Source organism: Schistocerca cancellata, chromosome 6 (assembly GCF_023864275.1).
Source record: "Schistocerca cancellata isolate TAMUIC-IGC-003103 chromosome 6, iqSchCanc2.1, whole genome shotgun sequence".
In the NCBI taxonomy this organism is placed as follows: domain Eukaryota; kingdom Metazoa; phylum Arthropoda; class Insecta; order Orthoptera; family Acrididae; genus Schistocerca; species Schistocerca cancellata.
In genome coordinates this window covers 243,024,805-243,045,717 of record NC_064631.1, presented here as the reverse complement: position 1 = coordinate 243,045,717, position 20,913 = coordinate 243,024,805, and the positions used below count along the sequence as shown (strand labels likewise).

General features: G+C 40.6%; 1 protein-coding gene across 1 annotated transcript in view; it reads right to left on the bottom strand.

Moving 5' to 3' along the window:
• LOC126191062 (activating signal cointegrator 1) overlaps positions 1–20,913 on the bottom strand; it is a 136,647-nt gene that overhangs the window by 67,421 nt on the left and 48,313 nt on the right. Inside the window, exon 5 of the mRNA XM_049931779.1 lies at positions 821–939. Coding sequence (XP_049787736.1) covers positions 821–939 — 119 coding nt within the window. The remainder of the gene's footprint in view (positions 1–820; positions 940–20,913) is intronic.

The following is a 20,913-nucleotide window of genomic DNA, read 5'->3' as shown; positions in this document are numbered from 1 at the left end:
ATACAACCCTATACAGATTAACATATCACCTCTCAAATGTCTTGTAATAACAAAATCATACAATCAAATTTTATACAGTGAGAGGTTAACTGTTTACAATCAAATCTGATTTCTCTCTTCAATGAGATGTCATAACATATTAATTCTATAGGAATGGATTTGAATTGTTCCTTCTGTCAATAATATCTCAAAACTTTGCATATCTTAGTTCCCATTACCCAGCTGTGATTTAGGTATTCGAATCATGGAAAAAGAAATTGTGTCAAATAAACACCTTACAGTTAGTCAATCACCGTCTTCACAAATGGAATGTGATTTTTTTTCAAGAGCAGTCAACTGGCAACTAAAGAACTGTCCACAGAAGAATGTCTGCCTTTGAATGGAAGGAAGAAAGATTTATGTTTACAGTGTCATCACTTGCAAGGTCAGTGGAAACAGAGAACAAGTTGAAATTGGATAGGGTGGATTGGGAAATAAATTGTTTCCGGTTTTCAAAGGAACCATCTAACATCCCTCAAGCAATTTAGGAAAACCACATAAATCTGAGCAGCTGAAAGAAGACTGAACCCTGGTTGTTTTCCCAAATGTGAGTTTAGTGACTTAACAACTTTGTCATCCCATTCAGCATATCTGCAAGATGGTGAAGATGATCAAAACCATCCAGTCAAGGAATGCCTTACTTGAAATCTAATCTGCAAAATAAGTAATTTTATTCGATGTAATCTTATAACAAAAATATTAGTTGCCGCAATAATGATAAACAACAATAGCACTAATAACAACAGCATTGTTAATTTGATCCATGCCAATAATTTCTCACCAAGTTTTTGCAAACAAAGCAAGGTCCAGAGCCTTCTTGTTCACAAACTATTCTGCCACAATGCAGACAGTTGTTAATAAGCCCATGTTTGCTAGCTTGGCAGTCACAGCGATGTCGACCTTAAAGACGAAAAATAGCAAGAGTTATAAAAATATAAAAAAGTGTAAGCATGTATAGTTAACTACATTGAATATTTCACATAATCTATACTGGGAAGTAACAAATGTTATAATTAAGCCATAGTAGTGCCAGTAAATAGTTGGAAAAAAAGGACCATATCCACAAAAAACAAAACTGGTTGACAAAACTTACAAAACAGTGCAAAGAAATTAGGGTTGATGGCTTCAAAAATTCAAAGTGGAACTGTGTTTGATGTTAGCATGATCTGTATAGCAACTTTACTTTCAAAGAGTGTAATCCTAAAAATGCTTCACTTATATTGATATAAATTCTTAGTTTAAATAATGATAATATTACGAATGATTGCTACTTACCATAGAGAGGAGATGTTGAGTTCCCACTGTTTCATAATTTAAATAAATATTTAAACAGACAACTGAGGAAGTTATTACTTAAATAAACTGAAGGTGAAAAAAAGACTCCATTGTAATCATGTTGCATAATTTTAAAGCAAATTCTGAAGCTTCCAACAGCAGTCATCACCATGACCTTTAAAAGTGCAACAACTGACTGCCAGGGTTTGCACAGTGTTCTCATTATATAGATGAAGTATTATCATCTGGAACCTTCTGGAGGAAGACTTGAGTGACACATGAAACATGCACAGTACAGGAAGTTGGACAGCTTGTAGCAGATCTGGTCCACCACGTCTGCATTAAATCAAGTGGCACAAGGGGCTGGCACTACATTTGAATTACCACCTGTGTTTGTCTTTGCTCGTAGGCCAATTCCTACCACCATACCCTACTAACTCTGTCCCCCTGATATTGCTCATCTCTTTCATGAGGAAATTCAAATATGAAGACATGTTCACTAAACCTTAATCTTTTCAAGCTGTATTTTGAGCATATTCTTTAGGAATACGACGAGTATTATGAGAGGATGAATGGAACAGCAATAGGTACTGAACAACTGGTAGCTGCCATAAACTTCTTCCTGGAGAGTTCTGAAATATTTTTCAGAACTTCAACTGTCTTACTTCATCCAGTACAGCTATAACACATTTGTATATGGCCTCATGGAGAGGGTGCATTGCAACAATGGTGTGGATCACATGAATGATGCTCGTCCCAACATTATACTGGGTGTCCCACTCAAACCTCCCTGATTTCAAGAACCCAGGAGAGAAAAACCATAGTAGATATGACAGTCAAAAATGGCACCACATTGTAGAGCATCTCAAAGAATTTATATTCCCACGTCAGAAATGCCAAGTATCGTCGCCAGAGAGCAGCATGGTTGCCTGAAAGGAAAATGGCGACTCTACAGCAGTGCACACAAGCAGTAATGTGGTTTGCAGAAACAAAATCGCCGATTACTGTGCAAAGAAATTATCGTCTTACGTATGAGTGTGATCCACCTGATGTGAAAACAATTAAGGAATGATATAGGAAGTTTCTGTCACAGGAAGTGTTCTGAAACATTCTGGCAGTGCATGTTACGGAGTTTCAGAAGAGACAGTGGAGGATATCAAATGCTTCTCAGAAGCCTACAGAAGTCAATTCATTAAGCATCTAGGCAACCTGATGTACCTCAATCAACATTGCATCGTGTAGTTCACCAGCGTCTTCGTATGCGTGCTTACAAAGTGCAAATTCTGCAACATCTGATGCCAAACAATAAATCACGCCGACAACAATTTGCTGCGGATATGCTGCAGCGTATTGATATGGATGCCAGCTTCCTGGAAAGATGTTTATTTGGAAATATGTTTATTATCAAATGAGGCAACCTTTCATCTATCATGAAGGCTTAATAGGCATAATGTTTGGATTTGGGGTTCACAAAATCTGCACGTTGTCATTAAATATGTTCATGATAGCTCCAAACTAAATGACTGGTGTGGGCTAATGCATGACAGGATTGTTGGACCGTTCTTCTTTGCAGAACAAACAGTGAATGTGTCAGTGTATTTAGACATGTTGGAACATGTTTGTGTACCCTCAGATAAGAGACTTGCAACCCAATATCATTTTTCAACAAGATGGATCTTCACCGCATTGATCAATGGCTGTTCGCAAGTTCTTGGATAGGAAGTTTCCCAATTGTTGGATCAGACACGGAGGACCCATTGCCTGGCCACCACATTCACCCAACATTATGCCGCTTGATTTCTTCATGTGGGGATTCGTGAATGACCATGTGTACGTGACCAAAGTGGACGATATTCCTACATTGCGACATCGTACTGCTAATGCGATTGCAACAATAACAAAGGACACGTTACAAAGAACTTGGCAAGAAATTAAATATAGACTCGATATTCTTCGTGCTACAAATGGTTCACATGTAGAGGTCTACTGATGATAAATAAATAAATTCTTTCAGATACTCTACAATGTGGTGCATTTTTAATTGTTGTATGTACTGTGGGTTATTTTCCCTGGGTCTTTGAAATCAGGGAGGTTTGAGTGGGACACCCTGTATTTACTGAAGAGAATGAGAGGAAAGGCAACTACCCTTTTTGGATATGTAGAGCAGAAGGGCGATGGACAGCTTGGTCATTCAGCCGTGTAAGTAAAATAAATTAAAAAAAAGTACAAGACGAGCTTTTTTCTCCGCCCCGAGTTTTGACCACTGCATTTTCATACATTATCCAAAGAAGTAAATAGAAATTCTGTATTGCTCATCTCTCGAATGTAGCAGCCTTTCAAGAATTCGTAGCAACAAAATAAATTTCCTTACACAAAAATACCAACAATGCACAAGGCTTTAGGATTGTCGTATGAGTTGATACACTGGGGCTCAAATTCAAGAGGGGAGTTATTTCTTTTGTGGAAAAAAGTTCTAATCGTGCTGCAGGTCTGCGATATGGAATTGGCAAGAGCAACGTCAGGCGATGGTGACCGCAGAGAGACAAATTATTTGAATATTCAAGAAGCAGGAAATCATTTAGTGGGCCAAAGTGTGGCCAATATCATGTGCTAGAAGTGATTTTAAATGAATTTGTTAAGGAACAGCGTCAGAAATTCCTGCCTGTGAACGCCAAAATTTTAAAAATTAAGGCACATGAAATTGCTAGAGAGCAAAAAATCGAAAATTTTAAGGCTAGTCGCAGCTGGCTTGATCTGTTTATGAAGCACTGGAGTTTTCACATCGGAAACGAACTTTAGTTCCACAGAAGCTGCTGAAAAATTATGAAGAAAAACTTGTGGGATTTCGGCGCTTCATAATTAGGCGGCGCAGAGAAAAGCAATACCTTCTTGGTCAGATAGGAAACGCTGACCAAACTCCCGTATATTTTGACAAGCCATCAAATTATACGGTTGATGCCAAAGGAAAGAAAGACATAATAAGTGTTCTTACATCAGGGGATGAAAAACAGTGGATGTCCGTCATGTTTGCTTGCACAGCAGATGGACATAAATTAACCCCATTCATAGTTTTCAAGTGAAAGACTTTACTGAAACTGGAAGTGTTTCCAAAAGCTGTAATTGTATGAGCAAACGAAACTGGGTGGTTTTCAGAGGACATGGTGCTGGAATGGATTAGGCGTATGTGGAATCGTCGTCCTGGCGCAATGCTTGGTTTACACAAGTCTGTTGATATTAGATGCATACACAGGCCATACAACACCTGCAGTAAAATGAAAATTAGAGGAAAGCAAAATGGACTTGGCAGTAATTCCAGGCGGGATGACATCAATTCTGCAGCCACTTGACATCTGTTTGAATAAACCATTTAAGGACAAGCTTAAATGCATGTTCACAGACTGACATTCGAAAAGCGACAGACAACTGACACCAACAAGACGTCTAAAATGCGCAAGTTTGCCAATGGATTTATGATGCATGGAAGTGTGTTCCAAATAAGACTATGCAACAAGCATTTAAAAAATGTTCGATATCCAATGCAGTAGATGGCACGGGGGACGATACTCTGTATGAAGAAATGAGAAACAAAGAATCGAGTGATACCGATTCAGAATCATGACTGATATTTTAAACATTTCGTATAAAATGTATTACAAACCTAATAAAATTTTGATTTAAATTTCAGCTTTTAATTTCTAAGTTATTTTCATTCTTATTTTATAAGCATTGCTACTCTGCACTGCACAGGATAGAAAAGTGTGGAGAGCTGCATCAAACCAGTCTATGGACTAAAGGCAACAACAACAACAACAACAACAACAACAACACACTCTGCATTTGAAGGCATCACTAAAACTCTACTACGAAAATCCGACTGGCAAGACTGTTTGGGATGTATGTCAATGGCCAACTCTACGTTCTGAACTGTTTCCGAAATGTGTCAAGAGATGGTTGCTAATAGGAATTTTTATTAATCGTGAATCACATGCAGTATTCTCTTCACCATAAGAATAATATGAATGTAAACATTATGCTATGTATTCTTTCCTGTTTGCTGCTATCTCATTTAAATCCTGTCTGCCTAACAAACTATGAAACTCGACTGAGACAACAGCAAACACGGAAGAATATACATATCATGTCACATTTATATTAATATTATTTTTATGCTAAATAGTGATACGGTCAGAAATGAAGCACGGTAACTGACTAGATTTTTAAATCTAAGATGACTCTAATTTTTGTGCAGAATGTAATGTACTAAAGAGGCGTCTGCAAAGATTTTCAAACGGAGAAAATTTTACGCTAAACTCTCGTTCAGAACATCTTCTATCACATGCAGGCTATTATTTTGTTCTTGTTGATCATTATCAAAGAAAGCAGCAGTGTAAGTAACAACAAATAGTCTCTTGCCATTGTTTCGCTAATGAGACAATTCCTCTTTTTTTATTACTATTATTTTATTTTATTTTTTTTATTGTAAGTGGCGGTAGCGCACACAAAAGCAAGCCAAGCCGCGAGCGGCAACGGTCGTAAACCCTCATTATCAGAATGCGACAAACAATGCATGACACAGTACAATAATGCATTTTCAGCTTAGAGTGACGTAAACACCTATAACAAAGATAATGGCACTTATCAGAACAAAGCAAAATAAGCAACAGATTCAAACCAGACGAAGCGCATGAAAAAGGAATAGTACCGATATAAATAAGGACGGAGCGCCTGACGCATAGCAATGGCTCTCTGGTAAAGCTTAACTGCTAAGCTTACGACTCAAACCAAACTACTGGAACTGTATCTTCATCCATTTGACTTAAATTGTGCCTCATGTTACAATGGACCAACTTTGTTTCGATTTGGAGGTACGGTCTAAAACTTTTCTCTCCCCTTGAATTCCAAGTCTCAAATTTTAAGTGCGGCTTAGATTCGGGAAATTTTTTTTCCCCCTTTATTCCAAGTCCCATTTTTCAAATGCAGCTTAGATTCGAGTAAATACAGTACAGCTTGCATGTTGCAGGTGCTTTCAGGTGCCACCGACAAAGGACTTTTGTAATTCCCAGAAGAGGCCAAGTTAACAGCATTTCTTCTGTACTGTGAAGTAACAACCAGCAAAATAAGACACTTTCTCCTGAGATATGAATGGATACAATTGTTCTGGTCCACCTTCAACATCTAGGATCTGTTATGCCTCACTAAAGACAATGTATGTCTTGAGTGTTTATGTGTATGGCAGCTCTTGTGAATTTAGTGGCATCTACATGTTGTCGTTGTTGTTGTCTTCAGTCCTGAGACTGGTTTGATGCAGCTCTCCATGCTACTCTATCCTGTGCAAGCTGCTTCATCTCCCAGTACTTACTGCAACCTATATCCTTCTGAATCTGCTTAGTGTATTCATCTCTTGGTCTCCCTCTACAATTTTTACCCTCCAATGCTAAATTTGTGATCCCCTGATGCCTCAGAACATGTCCTACCAACCGGTCCCTTCTTCTTGTCAAGATGTGCAATAAACTCCTCTTCTCCCCAATTCTATTCAATACTTCCTCATTAGTTACGTGATCTACCCATCTAATCTTCAGCATTCTTCTGTAGAACCACATTTCAAAAGATTCTATTCTCTTCTTGTCCAAACTATTTATCGTCCCCGTTTCACTTCCATACATGGCTACGCTCCATACAAATACTTTCAGAAACGACTTCCTGACACTTAAATCTATACTCGATGTTAACAAATTTCTCTTCTTCAGAAACGCTTTCCTTGCCATTACCAGTCTACATTTCATATCCTCTCTACTTCGACCACCATCAGTTATTTTGCTACCCAAATAGCAAAACTCCTTTACTACTTTAAGTGTCTCATTTCCTAATCTAATTTCCTCAGCATCACCTGACTTAATTCGACTACATTCCATTATCCTCGTTTTGCTTTTGTTGATGTTCATCTTATATCCTCCTTTCAAGACATTGTCCATTCCGTTCAACAGCTCTTCAAAGTCCTTTGCTGTCTCTGACAGAATTACAATGTCATCGGCGGACCTCAAAGTTTTTATTTCTTCTCCATGGATTTTAATACCTACTCCGAATTTTTCTTTTGTTTCCTTCACTGCTTGCTCAATATACAGATTGAATAACATCGGGGAGAGGCTACAACCTTGTCTCACTCCATTCCCAACCGCTGCTTCCCTTTCATGCCCCTCAACTCTTATAACTGCCATCTGGTTTCTGTACAAATTGTAAATAGCCTTTCGCTCCCTCCATTTTACCCCTGCCATTTTTAGAATTTGAAAGAGAGTTTCCAGTCAACATTGTCGAAAGCTTTCTCTAAGTCTACAAATGCTAGAAACGTAGGTTTGCCTTTCCTTAATCTTTCTTCTAAGATAAGTCGTAGGGTCAGTGTTGCCTCACATGTTCCAATATTTCTGCGGAATCCAAACTGATCTTCCCCGAGGTCGGTTTCTACCAGTTTTTCCATTCGTCTGTAAAGAATTCGCGTTAGTATTTTGCAGCTGTGACTTATTAAACTGATAGTTTGGTAATTTTCACATCTGTCAACACCTGCTTTCTTTGGGATTGGAATTATCATATTTTTCTTGAAGTCTGAGGGTATTTCGCCTGTCTCATACATCTTACTTACCAGATGGTAGAGTTTTGTCAGGACTGGCTCTCCCAAGGCCGTCAGTAGTTCCAATGGAATGTTGTCTACTCCCGGGGCCTTGCTTCGACTCAGCTCTTTCAGTGCTCTGCCAACCTCTTCACGCAGTATCGTATCCCCCATTTCATCTTCATCTACATCCTCTTCCATTTCCATAATACTGTCCTCAAGTACAACGCCCTTGTATAGACCCTCTATATACTCCTTCCACCTTTCTGCTTTCCCTTCTTTGCTTAGAACTGGGTTTCCATCTGAGCTCTTGATATTCATACAAGTGGCTCTCTTTTCTCCAAAGGTCTCTTTAATTTTCCTGTAGGCAGTATCTATCTTAGCCCTAATGAGATAAGCCTTTATATCCTTACATTTGTCCTCTAGCCATCCCTGCTTAGCCATTTTGCACTTCCTGTCGATCTCATTTTTGAGACGTTTGTATTCCTTTTTGCCTTCTTAATTTACTGCATTTTTATATTTTCTCCTTTCATTAATTAAATTCAATATTTCTTCTGTCACCCAAGGATTTCTACTAGCCCTTATCTTTTTACCTACTTGATCCTCTGCTGCCTTCACTACTTCATCTCTCATAGCTACCCATTCTTCCTCTACTGTATTTCTTTCCCCCATTCCTGTCAATTGTTCCCTTATGCTCTCCCTGAAACTCTCTACAACCTCTGGTTCTTTCAGTTTATCCAGGTCCCATCTCCTTTAATTCCCACCTTTTTGCAGTTTCTTCCGTTTTAATCTACAGTTCATAACCAATAGATTGTGGTAAGAGTCCACATCTGCCCCTGGAAATGTCTTACAATTTAAAACCTGGTTCCTAAATCTCTGTCTTACCATTATATAATCTATCTGATACCTTCTAGTATCTCCAGGATTCTTCCATGTATACAACCTTCTTTTATGATTCTTGAACCAAGTGTTAGTTACGATGAAGTTGTGCTCTGTGCAAAATTCTACCAGACGGCTTCCTCTTTCATTTCTCTCCCCCAATCCTTATTCACCCACTATGTTTCCTTCTCTCCCTTTTCCTACTCTTGAATTCCAGTCACCCATGACTATTAAATTTTCGTCTCCCTTCACTACCTGAATAATTTCTTTTATCTCACCACACATTTCATCAATTTCTTCGCCATCTGCAGAGCTAGTTGGCATATAAACTTGCACTACTGTAGTAGGCGTGGGATTTTTGTCTATCTTGGCCACAATAATGCGTTCACTATGCTGTTTGTAGTAGCTTACCCGCACTCCTATTTTTTTATTCATTATTAAACCTACACCTGCATTACCCCTATTTGCTTTTGTATTTATAACCCTGTATTCACCTGACCAAAAGTCTTGTTCCTCCTGCCACCGAACTTCACTAATTCCCACTACATCTAACTTTAACCTATCCATTTCCCTTTTTAAATTTTCTAACCTACCTGCCCGATTAAGGATCTGACATTCCATGCTCCGATCCGTAGAACGCCAGTTTTCTTTCTCCTGATAACGACGTCCTCTGGAGTAGTCCCCGCCCGGAGATCCGAATGGGGAACTATTTTACATCCGGAATATTTTACCCAAGAGGACGCCATCATCATTTAACCATACAGTAAAGCTGCATGTCCTCGAGAAAAATTATGGCTGTAGTTTCCCCTCGTTTTCAGCCGTTCGCAGTACCAGCACAGCAAGGCCGTTTTAGTTAGTGTTACAAGGCCAGATCAGTCTATCATCCAGACTGTTGCTCCTGCAACTACTGAAAAGGCTGCTGCCCCTCTTCAGGAATCACACGTTTGTCTGGCCTCTCAACAGATACCCCTCCTTTGTGGTTGCACCTTCGGTACGGCCATCTGTATCGCTGAGGCACGCAAGCCTCCCCACCAACGGCAAGGTCCATGGTTCATGGGGGTAGGAGCATCTACATAGGCCCAACAATCCCTAGGTCATCAAGCACTGTGCTGAGCAAATGTGTCACATAAAACAAAGAGTGTTGGAAAAGCTGGATGAACATTGCCTTTAAAATAGCCATACAGTACAATTTGAAAAGACAAGGGTATTGGGATTCTAGGAGTACATACTTCAGTAGGGCATGGTTATGGGACTTGGACATTGGCCGAAAACGACAGACGTTTGACACTTACACAGTGGTAGGAACAGCAATTTCGAGCATACCTCTTATTGCTACCTCACACTATTCTGTCCACAGCAGACCTGAGCTGGGAGAAGTTGCCCAGCGCATCATCCACAATGAGACCGTTCAGCTTTCCTGTACAATATCTCAGATGCTCCTACTTTGCCTATATGAGCAGAACACAATGTCAACACTGACAGTCAATAGTTTCACTTCTGAAAATGAAAGCAAAGGCGAATGTTGAAAGCTAAAGCATTTTATCTCAAATAAAACAATGGAAAATCCTGGATGGAATAATGACAATATTACAAAAAGGACATTTGCTACTCACCATATAGTGGAGTGCTGAGTTGCAGATAAACACAACAAAAAGATTGTTCAACTAAGAAATCTGAAATGATACAGCTTGAATACTGAGAAGAGTTTATTCACTTACTTTGCCACAAAAGACTCCAAGGACTATATCCAAGTTCTAGTGTGATTGTCTGGTAAAAGGCAATGTTATTGGAACTGCTGTGACACAGTATTACGTACTCTCAAGTCAAGTTGATGGGCAGAGATTGTACTAATACAAGTACTACATGCTCAGAGTTTCAATGCATTCACAGACATCATCTTAATCTGTATATCCACTTGCTTAGGTTTGACTTGCATCTCCCTCTGCCACACCCTTGTCATGGTGTTATCAGGAGTGCTCCAGAGCTCTGGAGCCTGTATCCACCAACTAGGGTACATTCCTTAATGTTCAACCTTGTGCTGCAGATTTGCCATACCTGCTCCGTAACATCTTGGCTGGGACTGCTCAGGAGGAAAATGTCATTAAAAAAAGAGAGCTGGTATTCTATAGATCAGGGCATGGAATGACTGGTGTCTTAATCATGAGGACTAAAAAAGAGAAATGGGTAAGTTGATTTTAAACATAGTGGGAATTAGTAAAGAGAGGTGGCAGAAAACTGGATTTCTTGTCAGGTAAGTACAGAATTATCAACTCAAAATAAAATGTGGTAGTCACAGAAACAGAATTAATAATGACTATCAAAGATATGCAAGTAAACTATTATGAACAGCATAGTGAGTACATTATTGTAGCGCTGGCCGGAGCGGCCGAGCGGTTCTAGGTGCTACAGTCTGGTACCGCGCGACCGCTACGGTCGCAGGTTCGAATCCTGCCTTGGGCATGGATGTGTGTGATATCCTTAGGTTAGTTAGGTTTAAGTAGTTCTAAGTTCTGGGGGACTGATGACCTCAGCAGTTAAGTACCATAGTGCTCAAGAGCAGTTTGAACCATTATTGTAGCCAAGAAAAACACAAAGCCAAGACTCATCAAAGTAGTACAAGCATATGTGTCTGTTAGCTCTGCAAGTAATGAAGGAATTGAACAACTGTATGATGATATAAAATAAATTATTCTAATAGTTAAGAGAGGTGAAAATTTAATTGTGACAGTGGACTGGGATTTGAAAATACTTAAAGAAATAACGGAAAAAACAGTTGTTGTTGTTGTGGTCTTCAGTCCAGAGACTGGTTTGATGCAGCTCTCCAAGCTACTCTATCCTGTGCAAGCTTCTTCATCTCCCGGTACCAACTGCAACCTACATCCTTCTGAATCTGCTTAGTGTATTCATCTCTTGGTCTCCCTCTACGATTTTTACCCTCCACGCTGCCCTCCAATACTAAACTGGTGATCATGCCTCAGAACATGTTCTACCAACCGATCCCTTCTTCTAGTCAAGTTGTGCCACAAACTTCTCTTCTCCCCAAGCCTATTCAATACTTCCTCATTAATTATGTGATCTACCCATCTAATCTTCAGCATTCTTCTGTAGCACCACATTTCAAAAGCTTCTATTCTCTTCTTGTCCAAACTAGTTATTGTCCATGTTTCACTTCCATACTTGGCTACACCCCATACAAATACTTTCAGAAACGACTTCCTGACACTTAAATCTATACTCGATGTTAACAAATTTCTCTTCTTCAGAAACGCTTTCCTTGCCATTGCCAGTCTACATTTTATATCCTCTCTACTTCGACCATCATCAGTTATTTTGCTCCCCAAATAGCAGAACTCCTTTACTACTTTAAGTGTCTCATTTCCTAATCTAATTCCCTCAGCATCAACTGACTTAATTCGACTACATTCCATTATCCTTGTTTTGCTTTTGTTGATGTTCATCTTATATCCTCCTTTCAAGACACTAATCCATTCCGTTCAACTGCTCTTCCAAGTCCTTTGCTGTCTCTGACAGAATTACGTCATCGGCGAACCTCAAAATTTTTATTTCTTCTCCCTGGATTTTAATACCTACTCTGAATTTTTCTTTTGTTTCCTTCACTGCTTGCTCAATATACAGATTGAATAACATTGGGGAGAGGCTACAACCCTGTCTCACTCCCTTCCCAACCACTGCTTCCCTTTCATGTCCCTTGACTCTTATAACTGCCATCTGGTTTCTGTACAAATTGTAAATAGCTTTTCGCTCCCTGTATTTTACCCCTGCCACCTTCAGAATTTGAAAGAGAGTATTCCAGTCAACATTGTCAAAAGCTTTCTCTAAGTCTACAAATGCTAGAAACGTAGGTTTGCCTTTCCTTAATCTAGCTTCTAAGATAAGTCGTAGGGTCAGTATTGCCTCACGTGTTCCGATATTTCTACGGAATCCACACTGATCTTCCCCGAGGTCGGCTTCTACTAGTTTTTCCATTCGTCTGTAAAGAATTCGCGTTAGTATTTTGCAGCTATAACTTCTTAAACTGATAGTTCGGTAATTTTCACATCTGTCAACACCTGCTTTCTTTGGGATTGGAATTATTATATTCATCTTGAAGTCTGAGGGTATTTTGCCTGTCTCATACATCTTGCTCACCAGATGATAGAGTTTTGACAGGACTGGCTCTCCCAAGGCTGTCAGTAATTCTAATGGAATGTTGTCTACTCCCGGGGCTTTGTTTCGACTCAGGTCTCTCAGTGCTCTGTCAAACACTTCACGCAGTATCATATCTCCCATTTCATCTTCATCTACATCCTCTTCCATTTCCATAATATTGTCCTCAAGTACATTGCCCTTGTATAGACCCTCTATATACTCCTTCCACCTTTCTGATTTCCCTTCTTTGCTTAGAACTGGGTTGCCATCTGAGCTCTTGATATTCATACAAGTGGCTCTCTTTTCTCCAAAGGTCTCTTTAATTTTCCTGTAGGCAGTATCTATCTTACCCCTAGTGAGATAACCCTCTACATCCTTACATTTGTCCTCTAGCCATCCCTGCTTAGCCATTTTGCACTTCCTGTCGATCTCATTTTTGAGACGTTTGTATTCCTTTTTGCCTGCTTCATTTACTGCATTTTTATATTTTCTCCTTTTATCAATTAAATTCAGTATGTCTTCTGTTACCCAAGGACTTCTACCAGCCCTTATCTTTTTACCTACTTGATCCTCTGCTGCCTTCACTACTTCATCCCTCAAAGCTACCCATTCTTCTTATACTGTATTTCTTTCCTCCATTCTTGTCAATTGTTCCCTTATGCTCTCCCTGAAACTCTCTACAACCTCTGGTTCTTTCAGTTTATCCAGGTCCTATCTCCTTACATTCCCACAAACAGTAGGATGCCATAAGACTGGGGGAAAGGAGTGAAATGAGAAGCAGACTGGTAGAATTTTGGTCAGAGCAAAATTTAATTACTGCAGACATTCAGTTCAATAATGAAAGAAGATCGTACATGTGGAACAGGCCCAGGGACAGTGGCAGCTGCTGTGTAAGAGCACATGAACAACCTAACTTTTGACACTTTGCAGATTTATTGGTTATTTCTCTTTTTAAATGTTGTTAAACGTAACATAGATGCTGCAGTCTGAGAGACATGGCACTTAAATCTATTGTGCTACTGCTCCTCTAGACACCACGAAACTTGGCATCAGAGTCGTGGGCATACCAACAGTTGTGCACATTTTAAGGAGCTTCTGCGCTAGCGCAACTCACATGATGTAATTGCCTTATGGCCAAATACATGTGGATTTCATAAACGAAGTGCATGGGTCATGATGTGCACAGCCACTCAACTAGAAGTTTACTTCAGTGCCACCAGGTGGTAGCAAACTGTGGCAGACTTTTATTCATGTTCCTCGGCATAAATCCTGCTAGACGATAGCACACTCCTAAGGTATGTTAATTCACTCACTATGTACTGTAGTAAACTTACATCAGACTTCAGTAGATGCTGAAGTTGTATTGGCAGTAAACCTATTTTGTGGGTTTTCTGAATGAGTTATAGTATATTAAGTTATGAACTTTATCATACAGCCTAATGCACATCACCGTCCAGTGTAGCATTTATTCATGCTTCTGAAATCTGTTGATCTTATGGTGAGTCAGGTTTATTGTGCTGTAGGCCCACACTGTACACACAAAAATTCACAAAAACCTGTTATCACTGCTTTCTCTGATATTCACTTAAAATGTTGGCTCAACATTTAGGCCCTTATGGATCTCAGCGCCTCACATGTATTCCAGTCAAGCGATCACGTTGGCAGATATTACTACTTGAGTTTAATCATTTTCACAAATGGCACATTTTAAATGTTAACAGAAAAGTAAAGCTGTGAGGACAGGTCGTTATTCGTGCTGGGGTACCTCAGTTAGTAGAGCACTTGCCCGTGAAAGGCATAGGTCCTGAGTTCGAATCTCAGTCTGGGTCACAGCTATGATCTAACAGGAAGTTTCATATCAGCGCACACTCTGGTGCAGAGTGGAAATCTCGTTCTGGGAAGAGAAAAGTAAATTATGGGGAAAAATTTGCCGTAAAGGAACTAGGGTCTCCAAGAACAGATCTTTTGATTGAGAGAGTGACAAAAATCAAAAAGCGTGACTACAAGCGAACGTTTTACAAGGAAGTGTACAGTTAGCACAAGTTGTTGTGTGGGTGCAGTGTAAGTATATTTCATTTTCCGCTAGAAGTAAATTCATGAACTAATACATCTGTTAGGGATCTTGATAGATTATACAACCGTGAGACAATTTCAAAGCCAGATTTTAAACTGCAAACATTTCCAGAAACAGATCTGGACTCTGAATATAATTTATTGCTTGTGAACTGCAGATTAAAACTGAAGACATTGCAGAAAGGAAGTTAACAATTTGGGACTTGAATAAATTGATAGAACCAAAGGATGTTGAGATGTTCAGTGAGCACAGTAGATACCAACTAATTGAAACAGAGGAAAGAAACACAATGGCGGATGAATGGATAACTTTGAGAGATGAAATACAGAAGGCAGCAGAAAATCAACTAGACAAAAAAAAGACATGGCAACATAGCATTCACTGGTTAACAAACAAGAAATCAAATTTAATTGGTAAAAGCAGAGAATATAAAAATGCAGAAAATGAAGCAGGCTGAAAGTAATACAGATGACGAAGAAATAAAGTTAGCAAGAAGAGCAAAATGACAAAGCAGGTTTGCGAGAAAGATAGATTCTATGTACAGGAAAATTAAAGAAAGCTTTGGAGAAAAGAAAAGCAGCTACATGAGTATCAAGAACTCAATAGGTACATCAGCACTAGGGAAACGTGGGAGGAATATAGAGACAGATTTACAGGAGTGTGTATATATATATATATATATATATATATACCTAAAAACAAAGACGATGTGACTTACCAAATGAAAGTGCTGGCAGGTCGACAGACACACAAACGAACACAAACATACACACAAAATTCAAGCTTTCGCAACAAACTGTTGCCTCATCAGGAAAGAGGGAAGGAGAGGGAAAGACGAAAGGATGTGGGTTTTAAGGGAGAGGGTAAGGAGTCATTCCAGTCCCGGGAGCGGAAAGACTTACCTTAAGGGGAAAAAAGGACGGGTATACACTCGCGCACACACACACATATCCATCCACACATATACAGACACAAGCAGACATATTTAAAGACAAAGAGTTTGGGCAGAGATGTCAGTCGAGGCAGAAGTGCAGAGGTAAAGATGTTGATGAATGACAGGTGAGGTATGAGTGGAGGAAATTTGAAATTAGCGGAGATTGAGGCCTGGTGGATAACGGGAAGAGAGGATATATTGAAGAGCAAGTTCCCATCTCCGGAGTTCGGATAGGTTGGTGTTAGTAGGAAGTATCCAGATAACCCGGACGGTGTAACACTGCGCCAAGATGTGCTGGTCGTGCATCAAGGCATGTTTAGCCACAGGGTGATCCTCATTACCAACAAACACTGTCTGCCTGTGTCCATTCATGCGAATGGACAGTTTGTTGCTGGTCATTCCCACATAGAATGCATCACAGTGTAGGCAGGTCAGTTGGTAGATCACGTGGGTGCTTTCACACGTGGCTCTGCCTTTGATTGTGTACACCTTCCGGGTTACAGGACTGGAGTAGGTGGTGGTGGGAGGGTGCATGGGACAGGTTTTACACCGGGGGCGGTTACAAGGGTAGGAGCCAGAGGGTAGGGAAGGTGGTTTGGGGATTTCATAGGAATGAACTAAGAGGTTACGAAGGTTAGGTGGACGGCGGAAAGACACTCTTGGTGGAGTGGGGAGGATTTCATGAAGGATGGATCTCATTTCAGGGCAGGATTTGAGGAAGTCGTATCCCTGCTGGAGAGCCACATTCAGAATCTGATCCAGTCCCGGAAAGTATCCTGTCACAAGTGGGGCACTTTTGTGGTTCTTCTGTGGGAGGTTCTGGGTTTGAGAGGATGAGGAAGTGGCTCTGGTTATTTGCTTCTGTACCAGGTCGGGAGGGTAGTTACGGGATGCGAAAGCTGTTGTCAGGTTGTTGGTGTAATGCTTCAGGGATTCCGGACTGGAGCAGATTCGTTTGCCACGAAGACCTAGGCTGTAGGGAAGGGACCGTTTGATGTGGAATGGGTGGCAGCTGTCGTAATGGTGGTACTGTTGCTTGTTGGTGGGTTTGATGTGGACGGACGTGTGAAGCTGGCCATTGGACAGGTGAAGGTCAACATCAAGGAAAGTGGCATGGGATTTGGAGTAGGACCAGGTGAATCTGATGGAACCAAAGGAGTTGAGGTTAGAGAGGAAATTCTGGAGTTCTTCTTCACTGTGAGTCCAGATCATGAAGATGTCATCAATAAATCTGTACCAAACTTTGGGTTGGCAGGCCTGGGTAACCAAGAAGGCTTCCTCTAAGCGACCCATGAATAGGTTGGCGTACGAGGGGGCCATCCTGGTACCCATGGCTGTTCCCTTTAATTGTTGGTATGTCTGGTTTTCAAAAGTGAAGAAGTTGTGGGTCAGGATGAAGCTGGCTAAGGTAATGAGGAAAGATGTTTTAGGTAGGGTGGCAGGTGATCGGCGTGAAAGGAAGTGCTCCATCGCAGCGAGGCCCTGGACGTGTATGTTTGTGTTCGTTTGTGTGTCTGTCAACCTGCCAGTACTTTCATTTGGTAAGTCACATCGTCTTTGTTTTTAGGTATATTTTTCCTTCGTGGAATGTTTTCTTCTATTATAACCATATATATATATATATATATATATATATATATATATATATATATATAAAATAGAGGGAAACATTCCACGTGGGAAAAATATATTTAAAAAGAAAGATGATGAGACTTACCAAACAAAAGCGCTGGCAGGTCGATAGACACACAAACAAACACAAACATACACACAAAATTCAAGCTTTCGCAACAAACGGTTGCTTCGTCAGGAAAGAGGGAAGGAGAGGGAAAGACTAAAGGATGTGGGTTTTAAGGGAGAGGGTAAGGAGTCATTTCAATCCCGGGAGCGGAAAGACTTACCTTAGGGGGGAAAAAGGACAGGTATACACTCGCACACACACACACACACACACACACACACATATCCATCCGCATATACACAGACACAAGCAGACATTTGTAAAGGCAAAGAGTTTGGACAGAGATGTCAGTCGAGGCGGAAGTACAGAGGCAAAGATGTTGTTGAAAGACAGGTGAGGTATGAGCGGCGGCAAATTGAAATTAGAAATTAGCGGAGATTGAGGTCTGGCGGATAGCGAGAAGAGAGGATATGCTGAAGGGCAAGTTCCCATCTCCGGAGTTCTGACAGGTTGGTGTTAGTGGGAAGTATCCAGATAACCCGGACGGTGTAACACTGTGCCAAGATGTGCTGGCCGTGCACCAAGGCATGTTTAGCCACAGGGTGATCCTCATTACCAACAAACACTGTCTGCCTGTGTCCATTCATGCGAATGGACAGTTTGTTGCTGGTCATTCCCACATAGAAGGCTTCACAGTGTAGGCAGGTCAGTTGGTAAATCACGTGGGTGCTTTCACACGTGGCTCTGCCTTTGATGGTGTACACCTTCCGGGTTACAGGACTGGAGTAGGTGGTGGTGGGAGGGTGCATGGGACAGGTTTTACACCGGGGGCGGTTACAAGGGTAGGAGCCAGAGGGTAGGGAAGGTGGTTTGGGGATTTCATAGGGATGAACTAAGAGGTTACGAAGGTTAGGTGGACGGCGGAAAGACACTCTAGGTGGAGTGGGGAGGATTTCATGAAGGATGGATCTCATTTCAGGGCAGGATTTGAGGAAGTCGTATCCCTACTGGAGAGCCACATTCAGAATCTGATCCAGTCCCGGAAAGTATCCTGTCACAAGTGGGGCACTTTTGGGGTTTATATATATATTAAAAAAACTAGTGGACAAAAATATGGAAACGGAGGAGGAGGAGGAGGAAGAAGAAGAAAAAGAAGAAGGAGGAGGAGGAGGAGGAGGAGGAGGAGGAGGAGGAGGAGGAGATGATGATGATGATGAGATATGATACTGCAAAAAGAAGCAGACAGAGGACTGAAATACCTAAGTGAAAACAAGGCATCTGGAATAGACAAAACTCCTTCAGAATAATTGGGATCCTTGAGAGAACCAACCATGACCAAACTATTCCACTAGTATGCAAAATAATGAAATGGCTGAAATAACCTTATTGTAATAATTATTATTCCAAAGAAGGCAGACACTGGCAGGTGTGAACCAACCGTTTAATAAGTCATAGTATCAAAATACTAACACAAATTATTTACAGAAAAGTCTAAGGACTGGTAGAACGCAACCTCAGGGAACTGTAGAACCATGCGAGAAAACACTGATCCTGTTGCATATAGTAGACACTTCACTGAAAAAAGGTAAACCTATATTTGTAGCGCTTATAGATTTAGGGAAAGCTTTTGACAATGTTGACTGGAATACATACTTTGAAATTCTGAAAGTGAAAGAGATAAAGTAAAAGGAACAAAAGCTTATCTGCAACTTGTAAGCAAACCAGATTGTAGTTATAGGGGAAAGAGAGGCAGATTGTAGTTATAGGGGAAAGGGAGACAGTTGTTGGGAAGAGAGCGAAACAGGGTAATTGCCTATGCCCAATGATGTTCCATCTGTGCATTGAGCAAGCAGTAACTGAAACCAAAGAGAAATTTGGAAAGGGAATTAAAGTGCAAACTTTGCTGATGTCACTGTAATTCTGTCAGAGATGGCAAAGGAATTGGAAGATCGGCTGAACGAAATGGATAGCGTCTTGAAAAGAGACAATAAGATGGATATCAACAAAAGTAAAACAATGATAATGGTTTGTAGTTGAATTAAACCAAGTGACGTTGAGTGAATTAGATAAAATCAAAGGCACTGCTCTCCTGCAGTAAGCTCAGTGACATTTCTGTCACCATCACTCCTCACAAGAGTACTGGTCCAGTTGTAATTTTCCACTGCAGTTTCACATTGCAGACAGGTGAAGAACTGCATGCAAAATTTGAACAATGGTATGTCCATTTTGTCCGCTATAGTACTCGGGGCCCAAAATATAACAGACCAGATGCTGGTGCTTTTATTTTGGTTTTCGAATGGAACTTATTACAGGTTTACGAATGGAACTTAACTACCTGAAAAGGTAAAAGTAATGGTTAACCACAGCAACGTAAACCTTAAGTCCCACCCCCTAGGTTATGTTATACATGTTTACGTTTTGGGGTTATGTAACAACTTTGGAGTGAAATATTCCCCTAACTCTTTGTACTGCCCCGTTTTAAAGAAGGAAAGAAAGATACAGCAGTAAAAAGCCATCGACTGTCTTCGTATTTTGAAGCAAAGAAAAAATATTAATGCCTTGGCCTAGTTCAAATGAATGCAAACTGTGCATCCACATCTCCCCCAGTAGTGGGCCATGGTGGGCACTTAAAAACTTTTGACCATGCATGATGCCCTCCACACTTCCACCCCATTTTTCCCTTTCTCGGGCTTACTCAGGAGAACACTACCTAATGGCCAGGTTCAACCAGTGGTTGATGAAGGGAAGCCCTATGAGCCACAGAGTAGTTTCTACATCATCCTTTCCAGATATACGAGCCACCACCAGCACCAACACAACAGGTGTTGAAATTATGCATTTTGATATTGTTTCTACTCAACAAATGGTGTAAGCAGAGGTTGAAACATGACCAATCTTTTCAACTCCTCTGGGTATACCTACATTCATCATCCAATGTAAATGTAACAGTTATTTTGACAACATACCCGAATCCAGACAGCTATTATAATTTTATCCAAGAATATGTATTGTTCTTCAGGAAACCCTGTTCCCTGAAACATATGCTCTTATTGTTCAAACATTTCATTGACATTAGTCACATTTAGGCATTGAAATGTATCAGTGACAACAGGTGAAAATTTATGCTGGACCAGGACAAGAACTTGGATTTCCTGCTTTACCCGAGTGGTCGCATTAACTGCCTCAGCCATCTTCCACCAGATAGGGAGCAAAAGTATCTAGCAACAGTTAACCTGAACCCCCCCCCCCCCCCAGTTGCCCTGCCTTTCCTCCTCCTGGAT